Source organism: Brachionichthys hirsutus, chromosome 1, assembly GCF_040956055.1.
Source record: "Brachionichthys hirsutus isolate HB-005 chromosome 1, CSIRO-AGI_Bhir_v1, whole genome shotgun sequence".
Classification (NCBI taxonomy): domain Eukaryota; kingdom Metazoa; phylum Chordata; class Actinopteri; order Lophiiformes; family Brachionichthyidae; genus Brachionichthys; species Brachionichthys hirsutus.
This window is the reverse complement of record NC_090897.1, coordinates 1,506,953-1,526,575: the sequence shown is the minus strand read 5'-3', so window position 1 is coordinate 1,526,575 and position 19,623 is coordinate 1,506,953. Positions and strand designations below refer to the sequence as shown.

General features: G+C 49.7%; 2 protein-coding genes across 3 annotated transcripts; both read right to left on the bottom strand.

Annotated features, from left to right (window-relative positions):
- Nucleotides 1–1,750: 1,750 nt before the first annotated feature.
- tmem9b (TMEM9 domain family, member B) lies at nucleotides 1,751–4,911 on the bottom strand. Of its 2 annotated transcripts, XM_068760735.1 has the most exons (6): nucleotides 4,847–4,911; nucleotides 4,668–4,715; nucleotides 4,088–4,179; nucleotides 3,906–4,014; nucleotides 3,475–3,609; nucleotides 1,751–2,981 (listed from the first exon to the last, which is right to left on the bottom strand). In XM_068760735.1, exons 2-6 carry the CDS (start codon nucleotides 4,692–4,694, stop codon nucleotides 2,826–2,828), a joined length of 519 nt encoding a protein of 172 aa, XP_068616836.1. In that variant the 5' UTR covers nucleotides 4,695–4,715; nucleotides 4,847–4,911; the 3' UTR covers nucleotides 1,751–2,825. The 2 variants fall into 2 exon arrangements, with proteins under 2 accessions (XP_068616836.1, XP_068616828.1); XM_068760727.1 differs by having other exon boundaries at nucleotides 4,668–4,881.
- A 1,495-nt stretch (nucleotides 4,912–6,406) lies between these two features.
- Nucleotides 6,407–18,842, bottom strand: scube2 (signal peptide, CUB domain, EGF-like 2). Its single transcript, XM_068738694.1, has 23 exons — nucleotides 18,755–18,842; nucleotides 18,229–18,345; nucleotides 18,004–18,129; nucleotides 17,309–17,443; nucleotides 17,054–17,179; nucleotides 16,846–16,962; nucleotides 16,100–16,189; nucleotides 15,662–15,778; nucleotides 15,465–15,587; nucleotides 14,584–14,700; nucleotides 14,340–14,462; nucleotides 14,115–14,234; nucleotides 13,167–13,256; nucleotides 12,928–13,050; nucleotides 12,573–12,740; nucleotides 12,280–12,486; nucleotides 8,955–9,125; nucleotides 7,978–8,145; nucleotides 7,460–7,621; nucleotides 7,159–7,356; nucleotides 6,924–7,076; nucleotides 6,751–6,830; nucleotides 6,407–6,553 (listed from the first exon to the last, which is right to left on the bottom strand). The coding sequence occupies exons 1-23, from the start codon at nucleotides 18,840–18,842 to the stop codon at nucleotides 6,407–6,409; spliced, it is 3,066 nt and encodes a 1,021-aa protein (XP_068594795.1).
- Between the last annotated feature and the right edge of the window lie 781 nt (nucleotides 18,843–19,623).

Below are 19,623 nucleotides of genomic sequence, written 5' to 3'. Positions count from 1 at the left end.
CCTCACAGAAAGAACACAAGTTGGATTTGAACCTGCGACCTTCTTGCTGTGCTACCCACTGCACCACCGTGCGGACCAGAATCCTTTCAGTTTTTGCAGAGATGCATCATGGGACACACACACACACACACACACATTATTGCCCCCCCCCCCCCCCCCAACCCATCCACAGAGCCTGCTTGTCTCAGTCCCACCAGGTGTCTGATCATCTTGACTTTGGGAACAGAGGAAGCAAAAAAAACCCAGACATCCTTCACCCCCCCCCCCCCCCCCCCCAGAGCCGCTCAGAACCTTTTAAGGCCTCGTAAAAGACGGCCCTTCCTGAGAACGCGACTCAGCGACGGTACAAAAGACAGACGCGCCATGTTTCCCCAGAACGAAGCTTCTCCTCCGCTTCATCGTCTCCATCTGCATTCCTCATTAAGAGCCGCTTCCTCTCCTTGCATGCCAGAGGAGCATCAAAGTTCAGATCATGCCCCCCACCCCCCCCCATCCCCATGGTTACACACCTGATAAGCCACAGTCTCACCAGAGTTTATTGTCTCAGCTAAAACCCTAAACCTCGTATTTATTCAGGATCCGTTGTGAATCCCAAATCCTTAAACATTCAAGGGGCTTACGACGCAGCTCCGGGGGGGGGGGGGGGGGGGGGTCCTTTCCTTCTGCTTCCTGTAACAGGCCGAGCGGTGACGTCATCGCTCCCATGATGTAAACCTAATATTGGCTTTTCATTGCTCAGCGTCACGTGATCTGTCAAACCCGTTTTGACTTTTAATTCCCGTCTATCATCAATTATATAGATTAGGTATCACCAAAATAAGACCGACTCCATTAATAAATGCAGTTTGGCTCATTGAGCTCGACTATTCATTTTCAGCACGCTAAATGTTTCTTTATTGCTTTTGTAAAAGTAAAAAAAAAATCAATTAAAATTTAAAAAACGATTTAAAGATTTATTTTATTCTGTTTTTTTTATCTTTAAACTTAAATTGTTCCATGAAACTGTTGAAACGTTTAACCGAGCAGGAAACATTGTCACAAGGACATCTCTTTATCTTGTTTTTTTTTTTAAGTCTGACGCCAAACCTTGGCGGCAGAGGCATTCAACGCGCTGCGGTTTGTGCGTGACAGCGCGTGTACGTGCGTGCGTGCGTGCGGCGCAAGCTTCGAATAATTGGGCTGCAACGTGCAGAGGCACGAAGAAAAGAGCAAACACAGGTGAGTCCGTTAAAGCCCGAGGAGAACGCGATAGACGGATGAATGGAATCCGAAGGCTGACGCGCCCCCTGTCGGCGGACCAGAGAAACGACTTTTCATCCGCGACCGAGGATCAAACGGTTTAACCACGTCTGCCAATAACTCCACGATAAGTCTTATTGATCACGTCGGCCATGCGGCGTGCGTTAAACGCGACTCCCGTTCTGAGATCAGCTGTTCAAGGACGCTGCGAAAGCCCAGCGTTACTCTGAAAGGCGCGAGTATCGTTACACGAACGCGTAAACAAGTGACGTAAACAAACGGCGTTACCTGTCCGGGCTGCTGTTGCGCTTTTTCTTTGTTCGTTCAAAGCTCCATTCTTCCAGAGAGTCTGCGTCGCTTTCTGTCCGCGCAGCCTTAAAACGGGAATTTTCTTCTTTTTTTTCTCTCGTCATGCAATGAAAAAGGAGGCAAAAAAAAAAAACAAAAAAAGGAAAAGTAAGACTGCACAGGAAATGATGACGTAGCGGCATGGAAATCATTTTATTTAGCAGAATGGGGTAGTTCACTTCCCCCGTGGGATTAACCGCAGAGAGATTTTAACGGGTTCAGACATGAAGAGGAACCGACGAAAAGAATAAAAGATGTTTAAATAAGAGACGTCAGACATTAATGAATAAATTAAAAACTTGAAAATGATTAATTTGCATTATTATTATTATATTTTAAGTCAAACTGAGGTCTGCAGAGTTTTAATTGACTGAATTGAACATTTTCCTTTTTGTGTTAACAGGACAATTGAAAGAAACACAAAAGTGAGATTCTCAGATGTTCCATAAATTTACTTCAACGTTGTAGCGTCACACATCGAGACGTTCGTGTCTCACTTCACTTCTGTCCAAGTACACAATGTGAATCTACACAAAACAAACCGGACTCCGAACAACACAAAGTCGTACTGGGCTTTCCCCCCCAGTGAGACAAAAACCTCCAGACAGAGAATCACCGAAATAAAACGGGCTTCATCGGGTCGATCTTAAGAGTCCGCGACGCCGCGGCTCCGTTTACTACGACGGCACCGGAAAGCTTCAGCAACGACGTTCAGCGAAAGTATCCGACGGACGGGATGACGCCTCGCGCCGCTACACGTCAGGAACGGACGACCGGAAACACAATTATAAAAGACTCGTTACAAAACAAGCATATTTAAAAGCTCAGCTATTTATATCGTGCCGTTTCCGTTCTGCTGCGGGGAGCCAGCAGCTACGTGTCCACCGGTCACTACTAGCCCAGCTACACAACCACTGGACAGACGAGGGGGGGGGGGGGGGGTCTAAAAGGTTTACTCAATAGATTTATTATTGTACTCCATTTCAAATCGTTCGAGTTCAGAAGTTTGCAGCTTTGAGAAACGACATTTAAGACGATTGCAAACATGACTTCAGTCTCTTACGGCGCCTGCAGATTAAATACCAGCCCCCCCCCCCCCAGCTTTGGTGCCGCCTCTACTGATCCAGAATATTATCCATATTCGTATTTGATACAGAAAGGCAAATGAGCGTTTATTGATTTTTGCTTCGGTCCTGGTTGCAGGCTCGGGGCGGGGTGGGGGTGGGGGTGGGTTTCTTTTAACTGAGAACAACATGGCGGTCGAACACGGACTTCCTCTGCTCCTGGACCTGCCTCCTCCAGCGCTGCTGGGCGTGCTCCACTTTGTCCAGCATGTTGGGCCGAGAGTGCGAGTGGGACAGAACGTTGTGAGCGTTGGCGAAAGGCTGCTGGTCCTGGAAACAAAGGACACGGTTAGTCCGGAAGACACGTGGAAGACGCAGGAAGAACCGACTTCGGCAGAAGAACCGACTTCGGCAGTAGAACCGACTTCGGCAGAAGAACCGACTTCGGCAGAAGAACCGACTTCGGCAGAAGAACCGACTTCGGCAGAAGAACCGACTTCGGCAGAGCTGGGCGATATCAAACGTGTCACACGCTGCAAACCGAAGCACAAACTAGCAACCTTCATAGAGTCACAATAAACGGCGGCGATAAACGGAACAGAATCAGGTCATCTCGCCAGCAGGATCCGCTGAAGTCACATTGAGCGTTTCCTGCTGATTCAGAAGCTACACGTTTGTCTTTGAGGCGCAGTTCGGAGATCGTGAAGCATTTACAGCACATTCCAAACACAGTTCGTCGACCTTGAAGGCATAAAATCAAATCGTAAAAACAACAAAACAGCAACGGCCTGAACGTTTTTGTTTTTTTACTGCGAGCACGTACCCCGACACCGTCGTCGCTTTGGATGAGCTGCGAGTGTCCGAACAGACGCCTCTTCAGCATGGGCTCCAGGAGGGTCAGGTAGAGCATGTAGAGGATCAGCAGGCCCAGGATGGACAGGTACACGATGATGGTAAACTAAAGGGAGGGAAGGATCACCGGCTGCTTCGAGGCACTTCAACATGTGCATGTTTAAAATGGACAAAATGGATTCCTTGGGTTGTTAAACGGCTTTTTAGACAGACGACCCCTAAAATTAAGGGAATGAATACTTGTATTACCGGTAATTTAATTGGAGGAAAACAAGCCAGAGAAATAACTACTATCTAAAATAATCATTAAGCATGAACCGCTAGTGAAGTAAGTGACAAAGCAAACGAAAAAGAACCAATAAATCCGCACTAACTGCAGCAGGAAGGCAAGCGTTAGCTCACCTTAATGGTCCCAGAGCTCCTCTCTTCGTATTTGCACTCACAGCGTAGACAGTAAGCTTCCACATCTTTCCCATCGACCGGCATGGGCTCCACCACATGAAGGCAGTTACTGAAGGAAGGGAAGGAAGCATTATCGAACGGTCAGAGAGCAGGAAACGAGCCGACGGAATCTTTCAACGCACCAGTCTTTGAGGGAAACGTTCTGCTTGTAGATCTGCCCTTCGATGTCTCTGTACGGCGGACAGATGCATTTACAACGGAAGTCTTCGGAATTCTGCAAAGACGGGCAACACACACCTTCACATTTCATTTGAAAACAAACATTACAATTTTGGCATTTCAGATATTCTGAAAACACGCAGGCACGACAACAGGAAGGAGACGTGGAGCCGTCGTTTAAATTCAACACTCGAGTGTACTTCAAAGTCTAAACATGAGCCGGACGCACCAAGCGGCTGGAGCAGGCGCGGTTTTATGATCCATACATAATAAATACAGCCCGAAAGTGTCTTTAGAACATCCGGATTTCTTCCCATCTGTGCCTTTGATTACCAAACAAACAGTGAATGATAGCCTAATTCAGTACGATCAACTACACTTAGCACAATCGGATTATCTTTGCTATACTTCGGGCTATCTTGCAACAAAGCAAGACAATTAATACCGTAAGGAAATTTAAAGAGAATAAAGTTGTATAACTTAAAAAAAAAATAAGATATTGCCCGTAATTCTGTCTCTACTGCTAGCTAACATTAGCCTTACCTTCGCTGTCACTTGGCTTAAGAGCATAAAACAAGCCAATGAGAAAGCCTGCAGAAGAAAAATGGACGTCATTATTACAGTGCGACACACAAACGCTTATCGAACAGCCGCGCGACACCAGAACTGTAAAAATAAATAATTAAACGTCACAAACTGATGGCGTTGTCAATTAAGCTAACCGAAGATAAACATCCCCAGGTTCTGGGCAGCTGACTTGTAGTTTCCGGTTGTCTTCCGCCATCTTTTCTCTTCCGCACACGGGACCACAGGGTGCGCTCGGTTATCTAATGTGCGTTCTGGACGGGCGGTGAAATGTCACGGTTTCGATATTTTATTATGCCTACCGACTCGGAAACACGTATTCCGCCCGGATAATAATCGATCAGTGCTAATCATCTGAAAAGTAACAAATAATCAAGTTGACCTGATTCCTGCAGCACTAAACACCGCCCTTGTCGTTTCTAATGCGAGAGCCAGGTGACCAAAACGAAGGCAACTCTTGAATCCGCAGTTTACAAAAAAGAAAAACTTTATTTATATTCACGCTATTACACACATAGCAAGTCACTCCAAGTGGTAGTTGTTTATATTTCTACATAAAAATGTCTATTTTACCTGAACAAGACACGTGATTATATCGCAACAATGTTCTGCTGCATCATGGTGTGTTTTTGTAGGGGGGAAAAAACACAGTCTAAGCACAAACTAAGTTTATTATCTTTATTTACAGCATATTAGACGTACAAAACCATAAAAATATACATACATCTGCTTCCTAAGATTGAACAACTCACGTCTATTTTACAGAGTGTTTCAGTTATTTATTTTTTTACCTCAAATATTCAATCTCTCATATCATTTCTCTGACTGTCTTCAAACTGAACAGTTGTCTTTGGTTGGTCATAATTTCTTTAAGCATTAAATCCTCTGCAAAAAAATCTTTTTGAGAATTAAAAGGTTATTTGGGACAGTAGTACTACTCAGTAGTAGTACTCACACATCCATGACAAGGACCAGCGGTTGCAGCGATGATGTGTTGCCCAACATGTGCATCACTGCTTGGATGCTTTTCATCGAATACTTTTTACATCATATACAAAACATTCAGGAGAATAAATGCTTTTGTGGTGCCGCTACTACTTTAGTAGTGCTAATGTTCCCAAGAAAACATTTGTGCTATATTTGTTCCTGACACTTCACAATAAATCTGTCAATCAATCTCTACTTATGCAAGTAGTCTATGTTAAAACTAGATAAACGCTCTATATACACTGGCCTCCAGCATATACCTTCTCAGCCACCATATTTGTTTTTCATCATTATGCTATTAGCAGACGTCTGATAAGGCTTGGCATGTGTGCTGTGATTCAAAAACTCAGACTCACACTTTGGATTTAAATCCTAAGACTGTGATTTAAAAACTATCAGGGGATTTAAACTCATTATAAGTCTTCTGTTGCTAATTATAACATCCTGGAACATTTTCAAACCAAACGAAAAGGTTCAGCTCCCAGTCTGAGGACACCCATGTGTGCCCACACTCTATCGCACTTCACCTCAGGTCATTCTTTCCCTCCAAGATCAAGTGTGCGTATCACTTTTATATCGCTCCATGTGAAAACAGACAAGAACAGAATTTTTCTTAAGGGGGTCAGACAATAAAACAGATACTGGAGCCAGTATCTAATCTAGGTGTTTCCAGAAATATCCATAAACTGGACAACAACTGCCCCCCCATCCTACGGGCGAAGGAACCTCAGGACTTTGGAACGCAGGAAGCGAATGAAAGATTTGGGGAACATTTCTCTCGATTCTTGTGCTGTGTAGTTGAAGAAGTTCTGTGGGTGAGCCAGCACGTCAAACAATGCCCTCATGAGTTTCTTGTCCTGATGGGGAAATGCAATGCGTTAATGGCAAACAAGAACAACGTGATCAAAGCAAGGCGAGCAGCCTGTGGTTCCAAAAGTCTCCAAAAGAGGGCGCTGCGAGCAGCTAAACGCACCTGCTGTACAAATACGTGCAGTGATTTGTGTATTTTAAGAGAGCAGCTCCACACTATGCTGAGATGTAAACTTTTACACACCTTGAGAATCTCCTGGTGATTCTCTGACGCGTAGAGTCGTCCGTCTCTGACGATGTCTTCTATCAGTTCTTGGTAATCCTCTGAAAAAGAGAAACCGGATCATTTTCAAACCCGAATAACACGACGAGGAAGCAGCGTCGCCTTTAGTGCAATTAAAACATTCCTCTTCTCACCGTCATACGTCACGTACGGGACCTGGAAGCCCTTCCCGCTGTTCCCCTCGTTGGACCTGAACTGTATCCAGAGCCTTTTGGAGCGGGAGGTGAAAGCGATGGGACGTTCGTACGTCTGACACGTCTCGTAGGTCGTCACCGAGTTGGCGAGAGCTGAGAGACGAGGATACGGCGCAGATGTCGTGAAACGCCGCGTGATCGGTAATGAGACGAAGGACACGGAGCTAAAACTCACAGCTCTTTCTCATCACTAAATAGTCTCCACACTCGTCTTCGATGGGCAGGTAGATCTCTGGCACGACAATGAGGATCCTGCGCTTGGGCGGAGGGTTTATGGTCCAGGTGCACTCAACGTTGGCCGGGTAGTTCCCGGGGTAGTTGGGGGACTCAATGTAACCGGTGAAATCCCCCAGCTCCCCTCCACACTGCCGGTCTGTGGCGAGACACCGGGACAGTTTTATGGCCGTCTCGATGCAGCCGGGTGAATTTCATTCAAATGTGATCATATTTCCACGGGTTTGCGCAGGCGAACTTACTTTTGCATTGCATGATATTCGTGGAACCATCGAAGTCGGTGGTCGTATTTCCGGGGCAGGCGACGCAGTAGTTCTGCCCAAATTCTCCTTGGAACGTTCCGGTGGGACAGCGGATGCAGCGGTGCGTGCTGGTGTTGTAGTAATGTCCAGGAGAACACCGGACTACAAGAGACAAGCAGAGGACATGTGGGTCAAAGGTTGTCTGCTTCAACAATACAAAAAAAAACACAACTAAACCACCTAAAAGAAGTAAAAGTGATGGAGTCGAGTCAGGGTTCGAGGTGAATGCACAGACTTCACATCGCCTGCAGGGGGCAGCACAGATTATTTTAACTGGAAATGTGTTATATATAATAAAAGAAAATCAGAAATCTTTTCAGCAAACAAGCACAGATGTTTCATTTCATCCGAGTCTGAGAGGTTTACATAAACTCCCTCGATGCCAAAAGATCCGTCAGATTCATTTATCTGTGGGAAAATAAACTAAAGTGCAGCAACAACAAGGATGACTTTCAAACCTTTGGTCTCACACTCCTGGAACGTGACGGCGCCGCCGCGCTTGGTCACCAGGTTCCCGCCGCAGGGGAAGCAGGAGGTGCGTCCCACTTCCGGTTGGTACGCTCCCAGCGGGCAGGGCAGGCAGGGGACGAAGCCGTCGTGGGAGTACCGACCCGGGGAACACTGACCTGAACAAACGGGCATTGGCTGAGAGCAGAGCGTTGACCTGCTACCAGCCTCAAAGCGCTGGGTGACTCATCCGGGCGGGCTGCTCTGTGGGCGCTTTCTGATAGGTCTTGTTTAGTCTGACAGAGGAGATGGGATCTGGGATTCAGCCACAGAGTGACTCAGATAGCAGCGCAAGCGAGACGAAAACATGGCGGCTCCTTCAGCTTTGAGCCGAGATGCATCTGAGCTCCGACGTCTTTGGCCTCACTCAAAGCACAACATCTGCCGGGGAGATCTTTATCGAGGCAGCGACGCTTCCCGTGTGGCTCGTATTCATAAAGATTCTCAATATTTTGTGTGCCCCCCCCTCCCCCCACCCCCGGCTGGCGGTTTCCTTTGGCTTCATTTGACTTGGTCCAGGTTTTAAATTCTATTTTCTTCTGGTTTTAACTAAATAATATCTTTTAAAAGAGCTGCACACAGAAAGCCTCACTTCCTGGAGTTAAAAAGGTGAAGTATAGCTGGTCCGATCCGGATCCACGAGAAGACGGGCCGAGTGGCGTTTCCTCTCGCCGGTTCACGCAGGCTACACTGCGGCAGGAGTTTTTAAATGTTGGCCTTTTTAAGCCCCTAAAATGACACTGCAAGAACCGCACCAAAATCGGACTCTTTTACGGTCAAACCGTCGTTGTGGAAACGGCCTCCTTTTACCCCCCGGTGACGTTTTTCCTGATCTGAATCATGGATCTGATAAAAACTGAAGGTGCCGTGTGCCGTGCAGACGCCGTTTGAGGCTGAGGTCAAACTGCCCTGACCTTTGTGGTCTTACCTCCACACTCCGACATGTTCCGCGCTCCGACCACCTCGGACAACCCTCTTCCTTCAGGTCCAGGACAGACGTCGCAGGACATCTGTCCCTCCTCGCCCTGGTATGTTCCAGCCGGACACAACGCGCACCTCCCCTGATCCCCGTCGTAGTACGTCCCGGCACCGCAGCTCGCTGGCAGACAGGCGGGGAGGACGACAGGTACGCCCGGGGGGGGGGGGGGGGGGGAGACAAATACATATTTTAACCATGCGTCTCCAAGGAGCTCCCAAACGCCGCTCCCGTGCCGCGGCTAAAGACGCACGTCTGTTCCGTGTGTTTGATGTGCAATGAAAGCAAAACAAACTTAGTGACTCGAACCTGGTGAAATCAATCATTTCCTCCGGGAAGCCAAACACAAACACTTTAGACGGGACGCCCAAAACAGAGGAGACGCGTCCAAACGTGTCATTAGCATCCATTTAGCAGACAGATCAAGCGTCGGAGGCGAGAGAGACGACGCAAGACGCAGACACGAATCAACAAACACAACAGGATGCCCTGCGGCCGCACGTCCCGGAACAGCCGCGACCGCATTGTGGATTTACACGACGAGCCCAGAGGCCGTCAGAGCACAGCAACCCAGACGAGGCAGGGCGAACCGGCGGGGGAGCATTAGCAGTTTACGACTCCGTTAAAAGACGGGCGGGTTCGACTGAGGGTGGCGGGCGGACCGGCGGGGCTGCCCCGAGCCAGGGTTAGCACGCCGGAAGTGTTGCTTGGCATTGAAACCCGATAAAGGCTTCGCGTTCAAACCACCCGAGGTAAGTCAGAGTCGGCGTTCCCGGGCCTTCATGTCCAACATCTGATGCGTCCCTAATGCTTCATACGTCAGGGAGGAACTTTTAATAACACCGTGAGCACCCCCGGCGCTTTCAAAAGCAAACACAGAGGAGGGGGGAAAAAAATCAAAGAGGTTTGTTCTCTTTTATCCCACAAAAGTGCAAAAGTCTTGATTAAAGGGACGAGACGCCGTTTTGCTCGGGTTCCTCCCTCTCGGAGTGATGCCTGTAATTAATTTGGGAATTACCGCGTCTGTCTGATGGTCCTTAGAACTCCGCTTGAAGACGGAAGGCCGATCTCGTTGGAGAATAAATCAATGAAACCCCGACGCGGGGGGGGGGGGGGGGGGGGGGTGGTCGCTCGCAGCCTTTTAAGCTGTGTATGTGTGTGTGTATGTGCGCGTACAGATTACGGTTAACACACCCGGTTATTGGTATTGTTAAATGTAGATGATTTATGTACGAAGGACTTTCAACGGAAACAAGACCGCAAGGGCTTTTTAGAAATGCTCCTCTTAGACAGGATGTGTGACTGTACTTGTACTGTAATACATGCTACTGTGTGACTGTACATTAACATACTAACATTCTATCTAATAAATATATTCATCATCATCATCATCATCATCATCATCCAAGCCGTTACAGCGAACTGTTCGATTCCTCCAAAGGAAGAGAAAAGAAAATGTAATTCTCTCCCGAGCAGTTTATTTTTGAAGCCCATTGTTTGTTCTGAAAGCCTGTGAGGAGCCTCCGACAGCTTTTATTTGACGCGGGGAAGCTGTGAGCGGAGCGACGGAGCGAGAGTGAAAGAGAGCAAAAGAGCTTGAAGCCTTTCAAATGCAAAGGACGCCTCTATAGAGCCCTGCAGCCGATGGCCCCAAAGAGCTTTAAAGGACCTTTCACCTCTATTCAGGCCCCCGCTCTTTGCCTATTTGATGACATAGGAAAACACTACGGTATCACAGCGGTAAGGAGCTGAACCCAATAAAAAGGGGGTCAGGTTTCTGAATCCCCCCATTCTGCTCGGCCCAATCGCTGCTCGCGCCCCTCCAGCGGGGGCCCAAACAACTGATGCTAATTGATTCCCATGGTGTGGCTGAAGTCAATTCTCTTTAGCAGTTTAGTAGCTGGGGGTCATGCAAAGTGGCCCCCGGCTGGGGGGCAAGGGGGGGGGGGGGCACGGCACTCAAACTGCCAGCTTGAATCAACAGCACTTCCTAAACATCTTCAATGTTCAAACAAACACACAAACAAAGTGGGCTCGGCTGAACCTGCAGGCGGATTCGGCTAAAGCGACGCCGGCGCCGAAAGGAAAGGACGTTAACGTTCAGAGGAGATTAGGATGAATGAGGACGTGTGGGTATTTAAGGGGTTAAATGACCCAGATCGTTGGTTTTTATCAGAAGCAACGTCCCAGGATAGAATCTGGTGCCCAGAATCTCTCTCTGGGGCGGTGAGAACGAGGCCCGGACGGGTTCTCAATGGAGGGGGCGAACTGAAAAGGGCTGATCTGAACTAAGCCAGCGCGGGGGCTGGGGGGGGGAGGAGGGGGAAAAATATGGCTCCTTTAAAGAGCTGGAGGTTAAGAAGAATGCCTTTCAGCTACCCCCCCCCCCCATCTCCCTACACTCCACAAATTACATGTCTACACCCCTGCCATGGCCAATAGAATGCTTAATGTTGACCGGCGAGATGGAAGTGATGAAGAGGAGCGGCTCGACGGCAGGAGAAGCTTTAACGGGAATACAAATAACGAGGGGGGTGCCCGGGCGAACTTTCTCAAGTGTAAATGTCTTAAAAGAGATAATAACCCCTTCATTAGTCCTATTCTGCTGCGGATCATAAAGGGAGGACATGACCCCCCCCCCCCCCACAAAAAAACAAACAAACCTGCACACTTTAAGGATGGTGGGAGTTTTACAAAAGAGCCGGGTCTCCGTCTTCGTCGGATGCGTGCATACGTCGAACAAAATGCATGCCATTTGAATAAATATTTAGACAAGCCCAGCAGGAGAAAGGCGCCAGTTTCCTCGCAGCGATATTAAGACGGCGAGCGGCGCGTGAGGCCCGACATTAGGGGGGGGGGGGGGGGGTGCGTGGTTCCGAAAGCCAGAGAAAACATTCTGGGCTCCGGGCTGAAAACACCGGCAGCGTGCGCTCGTACCGGCCCGCGGGAGCGCCGCCACCGGCCCTCGGGTTACACGCTTATCCCCGGGGGAGGCCCCAACAACAGCCTCACTGTTCCTCCTCTCCAAACCGACACCCGTCTGGACCAACACCGGCTCCGGATCCAACCGCTAAACCGGCTAAAATGCATCTCCCCGGCACGGGACGTTTCTACCGCCAAAAGACGCGACGAAGCAGTCGAAGCTGCGCGGCGGCGTGCGAGGGGCGTCCAAAAGTGGTCGGGTCGGTTCTTTGAGGAATCAGACACAGCAGGAATGATACCCGGACTCACCGCCGCGGGTCGCGACCCTTTCAGTGAAAAGAAAATCCCCACTCACCACATTTCCTGCCCACCGGCACCTGCCCCACCACGCAGCGTCCCGCCGGTTCTGCCTGCTGGCCCAGACTCTTGCTGAGCTCATAATCGGACCCGGCGAAGCGGAGGTGGAACTGCTCCCGGTTTATGGACTTCCTGAGGGTCCTGATGATTTTCCGGAGCCGCTTCTCCGAGCGCCGGCGCACGCAGTTCAGGTCGCAGCTCTCTGCTGAGAGAGAGGCGCTCGATACCGCAACCGTTTCCACGATACTTTATCGGCTCGGGTTGCTTAGCGACAGAGAGAGGAGGACCAACCTGTTACCTCCTCAAGGTTCACGTCCAGCTCAAACTCAGCTGTTATGGAGGAGCCGTCCTCCTCGCCGGCCTTCCTGCCGTGGCGGCTTCGCGCTCGCTGTCCGGAGGCGCTGCAGCGCAGGCTCACGTAGCTGAACTGGACGTTTTCAGTGAAGAAGAACCTGCTATCTGTGGACATGGGAGACAAGCACCACCCCCCCCACGACCCCGCCCCCACGACCCCGCCACAGCCGTTAGACACACTGAAAGCCCTGCTTTATCTTCTGAGCAGCGTGGCGGTTCTGGGTAAACCCAGAAGGTTCTGTCAACCAGACCGAGCCCCCCCCCCCCCATTGTTGTGTGGAAACCTCTGTACCTGAGTGAGGCGAGCTTAAACCCTCCCTTAGTCGCTCCTGGCTTCGCTTCAGGTTGCACTTTGCAGTGGCGGACCTAAACGTGGCCGTCGACTTAATGCGCGGGACGTTCGACATCTCCAGCCCTGCAAGAGAGAGAGAGAGAGAGAGAGAGGGGGGGGAGGGTGAAGCTGATCATTCCCATCTTCTCACATGCATCAACTGAAAGCAGCTGCTCCAGAGGCGCTGGTTTCGTACTCGCCTAAGCAGTGCGAGCCGCTGCTGTTCCTTTGCGTGTCAGCCAGGCAGGGCAGCGGCAGCCCACAGGTCACCGTGTAGGAATCCTCCGTCCCTGAAAACACACAGCAGGCCGTGACACGAGGGCCGACACCCACAAAGGTTAAAAGGCCACAAAAGCCTGGTTACAGGCGGCGTGCAGGAACAGACGGATGCTGGCCATGCAGCGAGGATTAAGACGGCTAGCTGCATCTCTCTTAGCACGCTTTAGCTTCAGCCGCGATGCACTGGGTCCATGCCCTAGACTGCCCTGCATCGGGTCCATGCCCTAGACTGCCCTGCATCGGGCCCATACCCTAGACTGCCCTGCATCGGGTCCATGCCCTAGACTGTCCTGGATCGGGTCCATGCCCTAGACTGTCCTGAATCGGGTCCATGCCCTAGACTGCCCTGCATCGGGTCCATGCCCTAGACTGTCCTGGATCGGGTCCATGCCCTAGACTGTCCTGAATCGGGTCCATGCCCTAGACTGCTCTGCATCGGGTCCATGCCCTAGACTGCCCTGCATCGGGTCAATGCCCTAGACTGCCCTGCATCGGGCCCACGCCCTAGACTGCCCTGCATCGGGTCCATGCCCTAGACTGTCCTACAAAAGTAAAATGCAGTATCTGCAATTCAAAGTGCTGCATGTGCTTTTCAAGTTGGCAGCGTGTTTTTGGTTTGTTTCCCGTGATATGGAGGTTTTTTATTTCGTATATTGATGCATCTTTTTTTCAGATACTGCACTTTGGCCTTGTACAACAGTTTTCAAGGTCACTTTTGGGTCAGCGGAGTCTTGAACCCGACCCGTCGGATCATCCACTTCCTCTGCGGCCCCGCTGTAAACACAGTCCGACCTGCGCTTGTGGATTCGGCTCTCTTTGCGATGCTAAGTCACGCTACGCCGGCAGAGCGGAGGATTCGACCGACTCACCGCTGCTGCTGATATGAACTTGGGACTGACATGTCAGGAAGCAGCGGTCCCCTCCCTCCTGCTTACTGCAGTTCAAAGTAGGTTTAGAGGGCGGGGTCGCAGGTGATGCACCGACAGCCTCTAGAGAGAAATCACAACAAAGCTCCAAGGTGAAAAAGAAGCCGCATCTGTAGGAGGCGAGGGCGGCATCCTGGCAGCGATGTTGGATGTTTCGTACAAACTTACCGATGCAGTCTTTTCTGTTCCAGTGCAGTTTATAACCAGGATGGCAAAAGCATTCAAATCCACCCACGGCGTTCTCGCAGCCCTGCTCGCAGCCGCCATTGTTCAGGCTGCATTCATTTATGTCTGAGGGGGGAAACTATAATTACAGGGTCCGCTTTTCTCCGGCGTAACGAGCCGATAGTCATTCATGTGTGCTTTTTTTTTTGGGGGGGGGGGGTCTGACACCTCTCCACGCCCGACTCACCTCCGCAGTGGGCCAGTCCGTACATGGCGTAGCCTTTGTTGCACAGACACTGAAAACCACCAGGGAAGTTCACACATGTGTGATCGCATGTCCGCTCAAAATAACACTCATCTATATCTGGAATCAAAAATCAGGCAGATGACATAATAGCAGGGCCGTCAGTCGCAAGCTTCATCAGGAGGGATTTTCCCGCTCGCATGACACACGTTTGATTTTAGCGCTCGGTTAAGTGCGGCTCAAAGAGAAGTCGGGTTCTTTAACTGCAATCAAAATGATCCAACGTCAACTAGAAAAGCGCAGACCTCCCCCCAAGCAGCTCGTTCCCCCTCCTAACTGGATCTACACCGTCCACATGGTGATCTGGATCAGCACCAAAAAGGTTCTGGATTGTTCTTGGTGTCTTTACACACCAACATGTAGAATCAGAGTTTTTAACTGATTTTTGAACCCACAAATGTAATAATTTTTCCCTTTATAACTGTGATTTTTGTTTTGCGTGATTTGAATGCATATTTTACAAGATATGATTTTTTTTTTTTAAGTAAATGGGAGAATCCAGATGTTCTTGTATCCAGACGGGAATCCGGATCGCTCTCAGAATCTAATGGGATCTAAATTAGACCAAGACCCATCTTCAGATTTTTTTTTCATCAAGATCCATCCTGCAGTTTTTCCCTAATCCTGCTAACAGACAGACAAACGGCGTGAAAAAAACAGAACCTGCTTGGCAGAGGAAAACAGGAAATGAAAACACCGGCCACCCCATCATGGCGGCCGGTGTTGGGACATCCCGCTCCCTCCGATCTCATTTTCAGGTCAGATTTTGCGTATACATCCATATTTGACATAAACCCACTCAGGAGCCATTTCCACATCTCTACCTTGACAAGAGCGTTCGTCCGTCAGCAGCTTGAAGCCTTTCCTGCAATTGCACTCGAAGCTGCCGATGGTGTTTCTGCAGAAGTGTTCGCAGCCCCCATTGTGAAGCTCACACTCGTCAATATCTGCGGGGGGGGGGCACAGGTGATAAGCTAAGAACACGGCTTCAACAGGCCGCTGCTTCGACCGGCTGCCTGACCTTTGCATGTTTTCCCATCCGGCTGCAACGTGAAGCCGACAGGGCAGCTGCAGCGCACGCCGGTGGATGTGTCCTTACAGGTACAGTCACACCCCCCATTGTTCACCGCGCAGGTTTCTGAAGTACAGCACACAAGACGAACGTAAGAGAGGAAGAAAATGCTGCTGCCCCTCAGCGGCGTCCTGCAGCGACCCAGAAGAAAAGATTCACACGTGAAATGTGCCACGCTGTCACAAACACGGCTTCTTCAGGGCGGGACCTGGCGGCGTGAAAGCGAGCACGCGGTCATTTCACAGTTTGCTATAAAGTCGGAGGAATGCGTAGTCCTACTGGACAGGGGGGGGGGGGGTCGGGCCCGCTGAACGTTTCCTGGAAGCCCAACTGCACCCTGGGAAACACACGTCACAGCCGTCAATGTTCAAATGGATTATTAGTCACCCATTAAAAGTCTTCGCTTGACTCGCTTGTCCGCCTCGGTGAAGGACGTGGCGTTGTGGTCCGAGGACTCGGCGGTGGCTTCGTCCCGTTCTGCGACACACACACACACACGCACACACACGCACACACACAAATCATTCATACAGTGAGAAAAAATGAACTGTTCTTTGGGCATGTTTACACTGGAGACATTCAGCCTGCAGAGGTTTGGCGTGCGTCAGAAAACACTCCAGATCGATAACGAGAATCCGGAGATGACATCGCCAAGATACGCCGGGACCTCACACACACACACACACACACACACACACCGAAGCCGGAGGGAGAGATATTCCCCGCTGTCCGATCCTTATCCTTCATGCGCATTGTGTGGAAAAATGCACGTTGGCGAACGGCGGCGTTGGCACAGAGAGCGGTTTCCACTTGCTGTGTTTTCATTCATTCATCCAGACAGCCTCTGCATTACTAAAGAAACAAAAGCCCCACACACTGAGCGCCGCCGCTCGAACGTGCGCGCCTCCTGCTCGGGTCCGGCGTGGGTAAACGCCGAGCTGCAGCCTGCGACGAATCCTTGTTCATACATGAGTAGAAACGGCCAGAACATGGAATAATAAACGCAATAAAGGGACGTGTTGAGAGCGGATCCGGATGCGTTGGCGGCTCTGCACCGACGCATCGCGGCACGCCACGCGGGTCACGTTCCCTTTGATGAGCGACAGTTCAGTCATGAAAACAGCCAATCTTACCGACACACGACCTCCCGTCGGGCTGCAGGGTGTACCTGGCGTGGCACCGGCACACGGGGCCGTTCTCCGCGTCCTCGCAGGTGTGCTGGCAGCCTCCGTTGCCGTGGTTACAAGTCACTGCATGGGTCAAGAGCGTATGCGGTGTGAGAGGTTGGGGTCGGGGGCATCGTTTGAACGCCGCGAGCCCGCCGGCGTGTGGAGAACCTACGCGTGCAGCCTCTCTGGTTCCCGGCCAGCTCGAACCCCGGGCGGCACTCGCACGCCGCCCCGCCTTTGGGCGTCTCCTTGCAGATGTGGGCGCAGCCGTGCTCCTTGTTCATGCAGTTGAGGCCCTCTGGGATAGAAACGGGGCCCGGAGAGGCACACGATGAGTCTCCCCGACGGCGACTGAAGCGACCAGATTGGTCTCCGGAGTCGCAGGCGCGGCCGCCGCCCCACGTGCGCGCTCACGCCGGACACTCACCCGCGGAGCGGTGGATGCACGTGTGCTGGTTGTCGCTGAGGAAGAACCCGTCTTTGCAGCGACACTCGTAGCTGCCCATGGCGTCGACGCAAGCGTGCTGGCAGCCGCCGTTGTTGAACTCGCATTCGTCCACGTCTGCAAAAGGGCAGCGTTCACAAGAAATTAAAAAAGTTAGAAATCCGAACTTAAACGGAGGGGAGATGATTTTTATTTGACGTGGGATGCTTTTTTTGGAGTACTTCAGCAAAAATAAACAGAAATAAACATACAAATGCATAGGTATGACTAACTTGACCCCACCCCCCTCCCACCCCTTATTTTTTTATTTATTTATTTATTTATTATTTATTTATTATTATTATTATTATTTCTCTCTTTTTTTTTCTTCTTTTTCTTTCTCTCCATTGTTAGTGCCAGTTTTTTTTATCATTTTAATTATCTATGGGTGTGTGTATGGATACGTGTACATTTGTATGTGTATGAGTATTTGTACATGCTGTACTTCAATGTTTTATGTGTTCATAAAAAAAAAAAAAAGTTAGAAATCCTGTTTTTTTGTCTACACATTGAATAAAACCAAAAGTTCAAAACATCGGAGCCAGTGTGAGAAACTTCACGCGCAGCCCACGCACACACAAAACTCCCCGCTCTCTGCGTTTCCCCCGAAAGCTCATCGCCTCGGCGGAGGATCTCACCGAGACAGTTGTGTCCATCGTGCGCCAAACGAAATCCGTCGTGACAAGTGCAGCGATAATTGCCGGGGATGTTGTTGCACTCGTGCACACAGCCGCCGTTGTGGTCCAGGTCGCATTCGTCGATGTCTGGGGAGCGAGCGACACGTCGTTTTATTTTCACCCAACGGACGCGAGCGACGGAGGGAGATGGAAGATAAAACGCGAGGGGAGCGGAGAAGCTTTTACCTTCGCAGTGTTTTCCGTCTCCTTTGAAGCCAACTCGACACGTGCACTTGTACGAGCCTTGGGTCGTCTGACAAATGGCATCGATGTGACAGCCATCGCTTCCCTCTGCACACGGATCTGTTCAAATCCAGACGGGTCATACAGGTCACACAGGTCACACAGGTCACGGTGGCCAAAACATTCAAGTCAAATCCAGTCACATTTTACCAAACATGCAATTTTATGTTTGGGCTGATTTCAAAATTTAGAAATGACAAATACTAAAATGTTACAGATAAATAAATGGAACGCGGCGGCGATGAGCGTTTCTGTGAAAACTAATTATAGAAAGAATCAAAGAGTCAAATAGATTAAACTTGTTATGCAAATCTACCCGCATCGGGTGCCCCCCCCCCCCCAGTTAACTTCAATTAAAAATAAATAAATAAAATAACAGTTAAATATTTTTTTAAAGCGTGCGTAAAGTAAATTAAACACACATGGACACACACGCACGCACGGACACACACACACACTGAAGTCCCACCTCGAATCTCTGGAAGCGCTGCGCTTTGGCGACTATTTAACAAGAGCAGAAACAAACACAAGTCCCGTGAAGCCCAAATAAGTCCCATAGTGATATGATCCACTCCTCAAAAGGACTCGCAGGCACTGAATTCGTGACCGAGAGTCCGCCTCATTTTCATTCTAGCCTGTCAATCTGCTTCACAAGGGGCTTTTGAAAAGAGAAAGGAGTGAGTAAGTGTGTGTGTGTGTGTGTGTGTGTGTGTTCAAGAGAGCTAGAATGGGAGCGTGCGTGCGCGCACACATGAAAGGAAAAAAAACAGATCGTCAAGTCAGACGTACAGAAAGAGAAAACCCGGAAGGGTTGCGAATAAAACAGTCCAGCCTCAGTTTGATGGAGATGCTTTTATTTTGAAGGTTGTTCTTACCGGAAGTTGTTGGAAAAACCTGACTTTATTATATTCGTTTAAAGTTTTAACATCGTTTTAGTAGTTTGTTTTATAGAAAAAAAAGAGGGCATAATACGCCTTACACCTTCAAAATATGTCTTTAATTACTTCAAAATAGCGAATTTAGCTAGTCTCTCACCAACAAGTTAGTTCCGGAAGAGCGCTTCCAAACAAAGTGGTTGCTAAGCAACATGTTTATCGGTTCTTGAGTTACGGTTGTGAAAACGAGTCAAATTTAAAAGTCGAGGGTTCGTTCTGTATAAGTCGTGACGCCACAGCTGGCGTTCAACACTAAACACGACGCCTTATGTTCTTGTAACTTGACGTCACGACTTTTGTCGTTACATTCGCTTTGTCGTAACGATACATAAAATAAAACACACACAAAACGACCGTAACCGCCGTAAATAGTGAAGCCCCGTTTCATGGCAGTCGCACGTCC